Genomic DNA, 11,807 nt, shown 5'->3' with positions numbered 1-11,807 from the left:
CAATGATCTTGAGGGTCTTTTCCAACCAAAATGATTCTATGATTCTACAAATTGGAGTTGTCAGCAGTGTCCCTGTGCAGAGGGCAGAGACCCTCTGGTGCTGCTCTGAGGGGGCAAACAAGGACCCCGGGTGGGAGGGTTTGGGGATGTCCCTGGGAGCTGACATCAGGGGCTCCCCTCATCCCAGCCCTGCTAGGCTTCTCCTTTCCCCAGGGCATTGCGGTGGCTTTAACCTCCTCTTCCTCCCCTCCCCGTTCTCTTGTAGAACCTCGGCCACGTACTGCGGATGCTGGGGGGAGGTCAGACCCCAACCCCACGGGGCTCAGCTCTCGCCCCCCACACCGCTGGGCACCACCAGGTAAGGGGAGCCTGCGGGGCAGGGCAGGGTGTCCCTCCGCCAGGACCACCTGCAGACCAGCACGCCAGGGTGTGAGCCAGGTGCCACGGAGGTGCCTTAAGGCTGCAGGAAGAGCAATGCTGGGATCCCAGGGAATGGCAGAAGATGTGCTGGGGAGGGTCAGTTGGACATGAGGAAAAGGTTCTTGACCCAGAGGTGCTGGACACTGGAAGAGGCTCCCCAAGGAGGTGTCACGGCCCCAACCTGACAGTGTTCAAGAAGAGACTGGACAACGTTCTCAGACCTACGGTGTGAACTGTGGGGTGTCCTGTGCAGGGACAGGAATTGGACTCAAGGTCCTTGTGGGTTCCTTCCAACTCGGGACATTCTGTAGTTCTGTGCTTGGAAGGGGCTGGGGGGCAGCCTGGTTCCCACAGCGATTTCCCTCTCGGCCAAGCTGCAGGAAGAGCAAGGGAGGGGAGGAAGGCAGAGAGCACCAAATCTTTTCAGTCCCTCTCAAGGCCGATGCACATTTCTCTCAAACGACCCTTGTTCCCACAGGTCCCTGATGTGACTGAGGAGCCTGGGCCAGCCCATAAGGCGAAGCCATCCCGCCCCATGACGCTGCAGGGTAAGGAGAGGGGACGGGGCGATGTCACTGTGCCGTGGCAGCTCTGTGCCTGTCCTCGGCAGCCAGGGGCAGCCGCCTGCTAATGCAGAATGCGATTTCTTCCCTGCAGCCCGAACCTGCCCCGCAGCTGTTCTGCGGTCCCAGCTGAGGCACGGGAGCGAGGCCCAGCGTGTGGCAACCCTGAGCCTGCTGGGAGAGCTGGCCCGCTCTGACGGTCAGTGCCAGGGCTGGGGACACACGGCAGGGGCTGGAGCTGCTGGGCTGAATGCTGGAATGGGCTGGAAGTGGTGCAGCTGCACCCGAGAGGAGCTGCAAAGAGCGGGTCCCCCAGCCGAGCTGACACCCTGTGATGATGCTCAAGCTGTCCCCAGCAGTTAGAAATGGGGGCACAGCAGGGACGATGCTCCAGGCTCAGTGACACGAGTGGATGGTTTGCAGAGGAGATGCTCCTACCAGTGCCATTTCTCTCATTCTCTGCATTACCAGAGCTTTCGGTGCCTATAAAACAGCCATGCCTCTAGAAACAGAGTCACTCTGTGCACACCCCTGCCTGCTGTGAATTCAGAGTCAGGCCCTGCTTCTCTGTCCCACCAGTGTATGTGAAGCTTGGAAGCTTCAAGGGATCCTTCTGCCATCAGGGCTCTGCCTCAGCACACCTCTCTGTGTCTCTTCCAGCTCCTGTAGCAAGGAAGAAGCTGCCCCAGGTGGTGGCAGCTGTGCAGCTGGTGTGCAACGACCCCAGCGCCCAGGTGAGCTGGTTTGGGAAGAGACAGTGCTGCCAGGGAGGGCAGAGAAACCCTTTCCCTCAGGACAGCCTGACCAGGCCATGGCAGCAGCAGAAGCTTCTGCCGTGCCCTCGTCATCTCCCCGTGAGCCACAAAGGCTTCCCCAAGCGCAGGCAGCTTCCCTGTGGTTTGGAACAGGGGTTGATAACCACGCTCTCCCCGGCAGGTGCGGAGGGCAGTTCTGGAGTTCATCTGGGAATTGCTCAGCTCCGGCTCCCAGAGCTGCTGGCCATGGGATGTGGTGGGGCACATCTTCAGCGAGTACAGCCGGAGCTCGGGCAGACTGGTAAGGACAGGGCAGGACACCGGGGCTTCGGCTGGTGCCGGGGCCGTGCTGAGAGCTCCTGCAGGCGCCCTTGCCCATGGAGAGCTCCACGCGGCAGGGCCGTTGGCGCCAGCTCGGCCATCGCAGCGGCCTCCACAGGGCTGTGCCATGGTGGTGGAGATGTCGGGGTGACGTGGGTTTGCACCTGGACACGCCACCCAGGGCTGCCTGCACGCCCCTCGCGCTGAGCTGTGCCCACACACACCTCCAGCAAAGCTGCCTTGTGAAGGGAGGGACAGACTTGTGGGGACACGACACCATCCGTCCCGAAATGCTGATGGGCCATCAGCCCAGCTCAGCCCGTGCACACAGGTGGGCCTGGCTAGAGGAGCTTTCTGTGGTGTTTTCGTGCCCTGGCTCTCCAAAGCATGCCCTGCCCATCCCATAGCAGCCTGGGGCCCACATCCCTTCTGGCAAGGGGACAGGCTGTGTGGCAGCCCCTTGGGTGAGTGTTTCCAGCCGGGCACCCAGGAGATGAAGGCCAGGGATGGCCCAGCCTCCTGCTGGCTTGCCAAGGATCTTCCCTCTCTGGCTGGAGCATCTGGCTGGCTGGGAGATGTGTGTGTGCCACTCTCCTCCAGGGCTCCAGGAGGCTGTTTTGGGAGCAGGGCAAAGGAAAGGGCTTCTGGATTCTCCTTCGGGAGGTGGCTGCTCCCGGGATGCTGGCACAGCAGCGGTGGTGGGGCCGTGCCTGAGCCTGGTCGGTCGGGAGCTGAGAGGAACCGGGGTTTTGCCAACTCTGTCTTACAGGCGGCAGGAGGCCTTTTTGCCTGGGAGCCCCAGGAGGACAGAGCTCTTCAGTCCCTGTGCGTGGACATCCTGGGCTCGCTGGATGTCACTCGGAGAGGGATGTCCCAGGTAAGTTGCCCTCTGTCCTGCTGCTGTGGCCACTTCTTGCCTTCAGAGTGTTTTTAATTGCTCTTCCTCATGGCCTGAACCTCTCCCCTCACGTGTGCTGAAGCACACGAGGCTCAGGGAAATGCAGACCATCCTTTACATCTTGGAACTGAGTGGAAATGCTGATGTGCTGAATTACCCGGTTCTTCTCTGCAGCTCCTGTGGCCCAGGCTGCTGCAGTACGTGGTGCCAGCCCAGTACAGCGGCGTGCTGATCCCGCTGTCCCGCGGCGTGCGAGCCCTGCTGGAGAGACGGGAGAGAGCGGGATGTGAGGAAGAGGAGGAGCCCGATGCTGTGGACTCGCAGGAGCAAGGTAGGAGCCCCAGGGAGTGCTGCTGGGTTTGGAAGGGGCTCAGGCCAGTCTGTGTCTCCCTGGGCCCCATGAACCCTGAGCAGGAGCCCAGGAAAAGCAAAGGGCAGAGTCAGGCTCTGGCTCCTGGGGAGCCGAGGACTCCTTCCTGGCCGTGCTGGATCTGCCTTCACCCCATGCGGGGCAGCCTGGGGAGCCCCCAGGCCAGCACTGTGGCCGTGCAGCTGCTCTCAGCCCTGTGTGGGCCACAGGAGGTACGAGGGTCAGGCCACGGCGGGGCCTCTTCATCTCACCAGCCTTTCCCCCTCCCCGCAGCCCGGCTGCCGGCTCCCCAGGCGCTGCTGGCTCGAACGCTGGTGAGTAGCGGAGCCCTGGGGAAAGAAAGAGCTTTTCTGGCAGCACTCCCGAGCCTGCCCGAGCCCCGCGGGGATCCCAGTCCTGTCTCGGGGCTGGCGGGGGTGGCTCTGGTGGCAGGGGTGACCCGTCTCTGCTGCCCTCGCCCAGGTGCTGGCGGCGGCTCCTCACACCAGCAGCGGCCGCGCAGTCGCTGCCTTGCAGCTGCTGCAGGCCCTGCAGGGCTGGATCTGCGGGGCCTTGGGGACAGCGTGGGCCACCGAGATCCCCCTCCTGCTGCAGCACCTGGCAGGTAAAGTGTGGGTGGGAGGAGAGGCTGGAGAGGAGGGAGGGGCAGCTTCCCAGCAGTCACACAGTGGGGATCAGCCATGGTCAGTGCGACCTTCCCCACCATGAATGCAGTGGCTCTGACAAACACCCCTGGGTTCCCTCCTGTGTCTGTGGCCTTGCAAGGGCTTTGGCACAGGCGCTTGTGGGCCCTTTCCAGCCTGATGGCCTGGGATTTCTGGGAGGTCTGACCTCAGAGGAGACCACCGGGCTCTTCTTTGGTGTGAGCTTGAGCAGCAGCAGAGCTTTTGCTTCCTCTTGCTTTCTAGGAAGAGCCGAGAGCTCCCTGGACTCTGCAGAGTGGGAGCAGCATGTGCTTAAGGTACAGCATGCTAGGGGTGTCACAAACGGACGGGGAGAAGAGGGAGCAGACAGAGTTGTGGAGAGCTGGTGAAAAGAGGGCTGGGCTTGGCAGGGGAGACACTGCCATTCCAGCAGCTCTCCCCAGCAGCATCCCAGGACACAGGGGTGTGGGAAGGGCCCTGGCCAAGGGCAGGGGGACACCCGCTTCCTCTCCTCTTCCCCCCAGTTCTTGCGAGCATCCCTGAAGCTGATTGAGGATGAGACCTGGAGCGTGGGCCTGAGCCAGCAGCTGAGCCGGCAGCTGGGCAGCTCTGCCCCCGGCTCCTGGCAGAAGGTTTGTCTCCTGCCCCACACCGGGACTCTGCCCACGCAGGCAGTTTTCACTGCTTCACCCCCAAACTGCGCTTCCCCCTGTGCTGCCCCGGCCTGGCACTGCGGGCAGTCCCGCCTGCTCCTGGGGGAGTCGGGTCAGTCTGGGGCCAGCCCTCTCCTGACAGGTCGGGCTGTGACCGCATCTCGGGCTCAGCCTCTTCTCGTTCAGCTTTTCCTCTACAAGGCTCTCGGGACAGCGCTGGCAGGTTGTCGGGACCTCAGCCACGTCCAAGGGCAGGTGCTGAGGTTCCTCCAGGACACAGACTCTGCGGAGCTCTCTGAGACCCAGGTGAGGTGATGCTCATGTCCTGAGCATCCTCTGCCTGTTGCTGGGGCAGAGGGAGAGCTGCTCCTGGCCCTGCTCCAGACCTCCCTGATGTGCCCATCGCTGCTCTTTCCCCCTTATTGCAGCGTCCTGCCTGGCCGTTGTCACTGGCCATGGCTGAGTGCTCGGGCTGGAGCCCACTCCCCATTTCCCTGTGGTTGCAGGGGATGATTTCTGTGGTGTCCCATGCTGCTGAGACCCACTTCAACCTGGTCTTGGACACAGTGACCGCTTTTACCAGAGACAGGTTTTATGAGACTTCCACGGGCTGGAAGGTAAAGGATCCAGGCTTTCACTCTTTGGCTTTCCTTTTTTTTGACCTTATTTCCACTTCTACACCTTCTGTAGCCAAACTGTGGCAGCTGTGTTTATATCAGCCCTCTTGTAAGAGCTGCCCAAGACCTGTGTTTCAGAGGGGATGTCCCGGCATTGGGGCCCCTGAGCTGTGTTGGGAAGGACAGCGGTAAATCCGCCAGCAGTGTGTGCGATGCTGGCTGCTCCCTGCTCCCCATCCCGTGCCAGAGCCCCGGCTGCAGGACGGGAAGAGCTCCCGGCCCCGGAGCTCGCAGCTCGAGGAGCTGCCGGGAGGTGCCCGGGGAAGGAAGGAGCTGGTGAGGGTGCGGGGCAGGACCGGGGCTGACGTCTGGGGGCATCTCTGTTGTCACAGGCACAGCTGCCGCAGGGCACAGAGAGACCTCAGGGCACTCGTGCTGCTCTGATGTGCGTGTACAGCGGCATCGCTCTGCGTGCCCCCAGGGAGCAGCTGCTCGCCCGTGTGGATAGGGAGATCATGGGCACCATCCTGCAGCTCTCCAGAGTCACACAGAGGGTAGGAGCATGAGCCGTGCAGGGACAGGGACACCTGGGTGCCCTCATTCCAGCCTCTTGGGGCCGGGGTGTACCAAGATGGACAAACTCTTTCTAAAGATCCCTCAAGGAAGGGTTTGTCCTCAACATCCAGATGCAAACCCCTGTGTGTCCCCCTGCTGATACTCTTCTTCCACCTCTCAGCCCTGCAGAGAGTTCAAGGGGTGCTTTGCTCTCTTTGCCCTCAGGAGATGCAGCTCAAGCTCGCCCTGGTGCAGAGTGTCACTGAGGTCAGCTCTGCCATCCAGACTGTGGGTGATGCTGGCAGCTTTGAGCTGTCCTCGAAGCAGGAGGTGACACAGACCCTGCTGGTGAGTGCCTGCAGCAGGGACAGTCACACGGGGGAGCTTTGGGCTGCACTTTCCCCAGATGGGCGATGGTCTCTGGGCTTCTCGCGAGCTCCTGGAGCTGTGTCCTGAGCTGGGGGGCCCTGGGGTGCAGGGTGGCTGTGGAGCAAGGTCCCTCCCTCGGTGCCTTTGGGGACCCGTGGGGTGACGGGGCAGTGTCTGCCCAGGCCTGGCAGCAGAGCCGGTCCCGGGGGAGGCAGGAGGGCCGTCCCGTGTCCATGTCTACTGACAACTCTGCGCCTGTGTCTCTGTGACTTGCAGGACTGGATCAAGGAGGAGCCTGCGGACTCCCTGGTGTACGGAGTGTTTCAGGCCCTGGAGGAGTTGAGGTGAGGGCTGTTCCCGACTCTGGGGACTCCCTGTGTGCCCCATCCCAGGTGGCCAGGGCAGCCCCAGTGGTGTTGAGCTGCTGGGGCTGTGGAGTGGGAGGCTGCTCCCCACTTTGGGTGTCTCCTGAGCCCCAGGGGTTCCTTACCCTGGGCTGGGGGTTTGCTGCTGCCCGGGGGGAGGCAGGAGCTGCTGGAGCTGAGGGCAGCGCTTGCTGGCAGGGGCTGGGGCTGGTGGGTTTGGGGCCCTCGATTAGGAGGAACCCAGGCATGGTTTGAGCCACTCTGGAGAGGGCTGGTAAATCCCCTTTCTCTTTTCTCTTCCTTTTTCCCCTGGCCAGCAAGCTGAGGCCAGCGCTGAGCAGGGAGGAGAACCGCAGCCTGCTGGCAGTGTGCTGCCAGGCTGTCCTGTCCTCTCCTTCCCAGGAGGGGATGAAGAGGGGCAGGACGGTGCGGGCAGCTCTGAACATGCAGGTACCACGGGGCAGTGCCTGCCACCCCGGGTCAGGATCCCCTCGGTGTGCCCTGGCAGCCCCCGTGACGCAGAACCTCAGCTCTCCTCTCCTGCTTCCAGCTTCTGCACAGGAGAAGTGTTGAAGATCTGGGCCACCTCATCGAGACTCTCCTGGCGGCAGAGGAGCCCTCGGCTGGCTTTGATGATGTGTTCCTTGTGAGTAGCCATGGGGAAAGCGTTGCAGGGGCAGGGAATCAAGGATTTAGCGGGTGGCAGTAGGTGGACACCCCTTTCCTACGGGAACGTAGGGCTGTGGCCCCTAGCCCTGAGGCCGTGTGTCCAGTCAGGGGCTGAGCTGGGGCACAGCAGCGCCGGCCACTGCGGCCTCAGGCCGGGCAGAGAAGTGGTCGCAGGCCGAGGGGAAGCCGAGAGCCGGCCATGGGCTGGGTGACAGCAGCCCGGGGAAGGCTGGAGCGGGGACACGCTGGCAGGGAAGCAGCACCTGGCCCAGGGCAGGGTTGGCTGGAGAGAGTGAGGCAGCGGAGGCTGCAGGGCCAGGGCGCTGTGGGGCTGGGGGCCGTGCCCGGAAGGGGCCAGAGAAGGACGGAGAGGAATCTCCAGGAGAGGAAGATCCCTGTTGTGAGAGAAATGCACCCTGCCCCAGGTCCTGCAGCACTGGCTGGGCTCCGACAGAGACTGGGAGCGGGAGAGAGCCCTGCGGGTTTGTGCCCGTGTGCTGAGGGCTTGCAAGGAGCGAGCTGAGCTCACGGTGAGTAGGGACCCCCGCACACCCTGGTGTCCCCCCGCACCGTTCCTGGCCCCGCAAGGCAGCCCTGCCCGGCTGGGTGCTGGGTCTGGGTTCCTGGGCAGCTCCTGCCGGCCCCTCTGCCCGGCTGCTGCTCAGGGAGCGGGACGGGCGACCAAGGCGAGCGGGTGCTGGGGCACCTGTGACCCTTGTCCTGCTGCTCTCCCTGCAGAGAGGACGCCCTTGCCGGCAGCTGGGCTCCCTGGTGGCACTGCTGGTCTCTCTGACCAGTGACTGCCTGGACTCGTCCCGCCACAGGGCATGGCTCTGCATCAGCTACCTGGACCAAATGCAAGGTGAGGAGAGCAGGCACTTGTGTAATGAGTAAAATTGTCTTCTTTAAATAGTTTTGTGAAACCCTAAACCCCCTCAGCATTACTGCATTTAAAGAAATTGCAAACTAGACAAGAGCAGCCATCTGATAACCTTTTATTTTTAACAGTGTCAAGATATTCCGGCTGGGCACCGAGCAGCTCCACTGGCTCAGCGTAGCAGCCGTACCCACAGCATGGCCAGTTATTGCAAGATGTTGATATGGAGGCTGCACTCCAAGGGAACTGCCCCAGTCTCTGAATGCTCCTGAATTCCGCAGCCCTGCGGCTGCACTGGTGTGAGCTCTGCTGGGAGCTGAGGTGTGTTTGGGAATCCCCCCGGCAGCAGGGAACAACAATACATTTGCTCTTTGTGTCGCACCTGTGGCCTCTGGTTGTTCTGCCGCCCGCCTGCGTCGGCTCACACAGCGTCAGCAACGGAGACATCCCAGCAGCAGCTTTGAAAGTCCCATTTCAGGTTACAGTGTGGTACAGATGTGCTGCCTGATCCTATGGTGTTAATATTTGATACGTTCTTGGTAAAATCTCTTTATCTTCTAAATGGAGTTTCAGATGTGGGAGGGGGAGGTTCCCCCTCACCTCTGTGTGTTACAGTGGGGACATCAGCCTGTGCTGGGGAACGTTCAGAACCAGAGTGGAGCTGTGGCTGAGCCCTCAGTCGCTCCTCATGGTGTGTTTTGTTCCCGTGGCAGCGGCGCTGAGATGCCGGGCGGTATTACCAGGCAGTATCACTGGGCAGTGTGGCCAGGCAGTGTCACTGGGTGGTGTTGCCGGGCGGTGGGGCCGAGCCCTCGGGAACGGTGCCCCCTCACCCGGGAAGCAGCCCCTGAGCCCCCAGTTGTCAGAATTGATGTAAATGGTATGGACATGACTCGCTTTCTAGGGGGGGAAATCGACACCCGTTCTCTTATCTTCTGGGAACATGGTCATGCCCAGGTATGTGCTTCATTCCAAAGATGCTTCGGTTCGGTTTTGTTGAGACAGCTTGGTTGGCGAGCTCAGCCTTATGGTTTGTGACCGTAGGAAAGGAAGGAAGGTGGAAGAAGGATATTCCTTTTGGTTTTGTGGTTCTGGCCATCCACTTGGGTTTCTGTCGGAGCAGAGGAGAAGGTCCAACGCCAGCTCCAGTCTGGGTGCACGTGGGCAGTTGGCTGCAGGCCCTGGGGTTCAGGACAGCAGCACTGCCTGGACCCGCACCCGCTGTCTCCCGCCCTTTGCGCTGAGCGGGAGTTTGTGCCGCTGGCGTTTCCAGGGCTGTGTCTGGGGCTGGAGCCCGTGCGGTTCAGAACCAGGCGGCCGGGGCGATGCCGCTGGGAAGTGAGGAACCGCCAAACTGCAGCTGACCCTGAAGAGCTGTGGCCTAGTGGAGCTGGGCTCTGGGTTGGAGGGGTTTTAATGCACGTGTATTGAATTCCAGAGGAAAACTTCGTCTAGTCGGTTAATTGAAACAGCTTTAGTGGCGTATGTTACGTGCTAACACACAAAGCAGCGTTGCGGTCTCTGAAACATGCATAGAAGGACGTATATTTAAGACAATTCTAGACGTAAACAAGCATTATGGTTCTTATTGGGATCTTTTGGCATCTAAACTCTTAAATGGGGAAAACATCTGTGAAGCTCCTGCTAGAACAGCTGCAGAGTGGTGAAGAATGAATGTGGGACAAATCACGTTTGGATGCTTCACTCCTGCCACTTTCAGTCAATAAAGGAGCCAAATAACATGCTTGTGATTTATAAACATTATTTTAATGTTCATGGCTTTTACATGTTACACATCCCAGGGTCTCAACTGCTGCAGTTCATATATCGTACGGTGAACAGGGAGGCGCTGAGTGTCCCAAAGCACACCTCAAATCTGTAGGATACTCTTACCTGGAAACCTCATTGGACATTTACTCTTTGGTTTCTGAGTGTGTTCAACTAGGTAGTAGTTTATTTTTAATGCATCGTATTAAATTTATTTTAAACCGCTTTTTTCTAATCTGTAAAATATGCAATGTGACTCAATATGTTTGAATTGAAATGATTTGTCAGGTGACACGTAGTGGAAATAATCTTTATTATGACAGTGATGTTTTTCTCAAGTATTTTGCCAAGAAAAGTGAATTTCTCAGATTAAATGGGTAGAAGTCAGCCAATACCTTTTTCAAAGAATGTGAGTTTGTCTCCACCTCTGTGACTAGTTGGAAGTATTTGAGTGTACATAATGTATACATTAAAAACAATTAAAGGCATCGCTGATGTTATACTTGTTGTGTGTGGATATTTTTTCCTGTTGCTTCATAGTGGTCCAGGCAAACTCAACAAAACACACCAGCAGAGTGTGAGTCAGTGCACCTGAAGCTGGATCATGTAGCCTTGATCTTTATCACAAGAGACGTGTGATTCAATCAAACTCAACGAATATTGCTGAACTGATATATGTCCACCTGTAAAATAATCACTGCATGCTCAGGTTCAGTCTGTATAGTTATGACAACATCGTTTAGATAGCAGCAACTTTTAACCTGTTTTTTTCCCTGCTAAATAATTTGTGAAGATAGAATGAAAGGAAAAGATGAGCATATTCCATTCAAAAGAAAGAAGTCTTTGAACACTCTGAGTTTACAGTTCTGTTCCGAAAGGGCACAAGTTAATACAGGTGGATCAACATTATGTAAATGCCATAGAACAAAATGTGGCTACTGTTGTTTATCTGCTACGATTTCTGTAGCATTTTTAGACAATTTTAGAAGCAGACTCTTCTAAGGAATCCAGGATCTTGTGCTTCCCTGCATGTTGCTGATTCTGCACATTGTCTTCGATTAATGCTGACCTGGGGGATTTATCTGCAGTAAACACGGTGTAGATACTAAATCGGGTCTGGAAGCCATCTCAGGAGATGGATTAGCTCATCATTACATCAAAAACAGAAGGAATGCTACTTCCTTGGTTCCTGTGCTTATGTAATAAGGCACATATGTGTAGTAACAGAGTTCGTGCCCCCCGTACTTCATGTGCTTCTAGCAGTGTAAAAATAAGTTATTAAAATTAAACTGCCTTTCAGGTTTCCTGTTTTAATCACTTTCCCAGTTCCACTCTTTGTGTTTTTCTTTGTCACTGGAGCCCAACCCCGCTCACTGTCCCGCGACTGGGGACTCCGGACAAGGGGACACAGACGCGGGGGCGGCTGCACAGTGGAGCTCAGCGGACTTGAGAACCGCTCAGCTGGGTGAGGATCAGACACGTATAGAGCAACTTTGCTTTTTAAATGATGAGGGTTATGTGCTTTGGTTTGGAAGACGTCAGATTTGGAACGTTAAGGAAGCTGTAACTCCCTTGGTGTTTCCTTCTCCCCGCAGTCGCATTTCTGGTTCTGTCTGTCGAGTTGTGCTCCTCTCCCGCACCAGGTGCTGATCGTGGGGCTCAGGGTGAGGGGGGCAGGGAGGGCGGGGGGTCCGTGGGCTTCAATAAGTTTTGTTTGGGGTTTTTCAATCGCCTCTGTTGAGACATTGTATAAAAACTGATTGCTGCAGTGCTAATGAATGAACAGGAGGATGCGCAACAGACTGCAGAAACTGATTGGGCTTTGGTTTATTGAAAAATTGTTATTTAACTCAAAAGCAATAAGATCTTGCAGTGGTCTTCTAATACCTAGTGACAGCTTTTTAATGTACTGGTTTGGAACTTCGAGATGATTTTTGATATGAAGCGGCTGTTCCATTGTGGAA

General features: G+C 57.8%; 1 protein-coding gene across 1 annotated transcript; it reads left to right on the top strand.

Annotated features, from left to right (window-relative positions):
- The first annotated feature begins 5,680 nt into the window (after positions 1 to 5,680).
- Positions 5,681 to 8,385, top strand: LOC110356676 (maestro heat-like repeat-containing protein family member 2B). Its single transcript, XM_065039499.1, has 8 exons — positions 5,681 to 5,795; positions 6,022 to 6,144; positions 6,442 to 6,509; positions 6,848 to 6,980; positions 7,081 to 7,176; positions 7,625 to 7,729; positions 7,938 to 8,061; positions 8,208 to 8,385. Exons 1-8 carry the CDS (start codon positions 5,685 to 5,687, stop codon positions 8,255 to 8,257), a joined length of 810 nt encoding a protein of 269 aa, XP_064895571.1. The 5' UTR covers positions 5,681 to 5,684; the 3' UTR covers positions 8,258 to 8,385.
- The last annotated feature ends 3,422 nt before the right edge of the window (positions 8,386 to 11,807 follow it).

The sequence above is a fragment of the Columba livia genome, chromosome 23, assembly GCF_036013475.1.
Source record: "Columba livia isolate bColLiv1 breed racing homer chromosome 23, bColLiv1.pat.W.v2, whole genome shotgun sequence".
Taxonomy (NCBI): Eukaryota; Metazoa; Chordata; class Aves; order Columbiformes; family Columbidae; genus Columba; species Columba livia.
Note: the sequence above shows the minus strand (reverse complement) of the source record. Positions and strands in the feature narration are given on the sequence as shown.

Coding starts and splice junctions, on each gene's coding strand:
- LOC110356676 (XM_065039499.1), top strand. CDS start 5,685: ATGTGCGTGTACAGCGGCATCGCTCTGCGTGCCCCCAGGGAGCAGCTG. Junction 5,796..6,021: donor TCTCCAGAGTCACACAGAGG/GTAGGAGCATGA, acceptor CTTTGCCCTCAG/GAGATGCAGCTCAAGCTCGC. Junction 8,062..8,207: donor CTACCTGGACCAAATGCAAG/GTGAGGAGAGCA, acceptor TATTTTTAACAG/TGTCAAGATATTCCGGCTGG.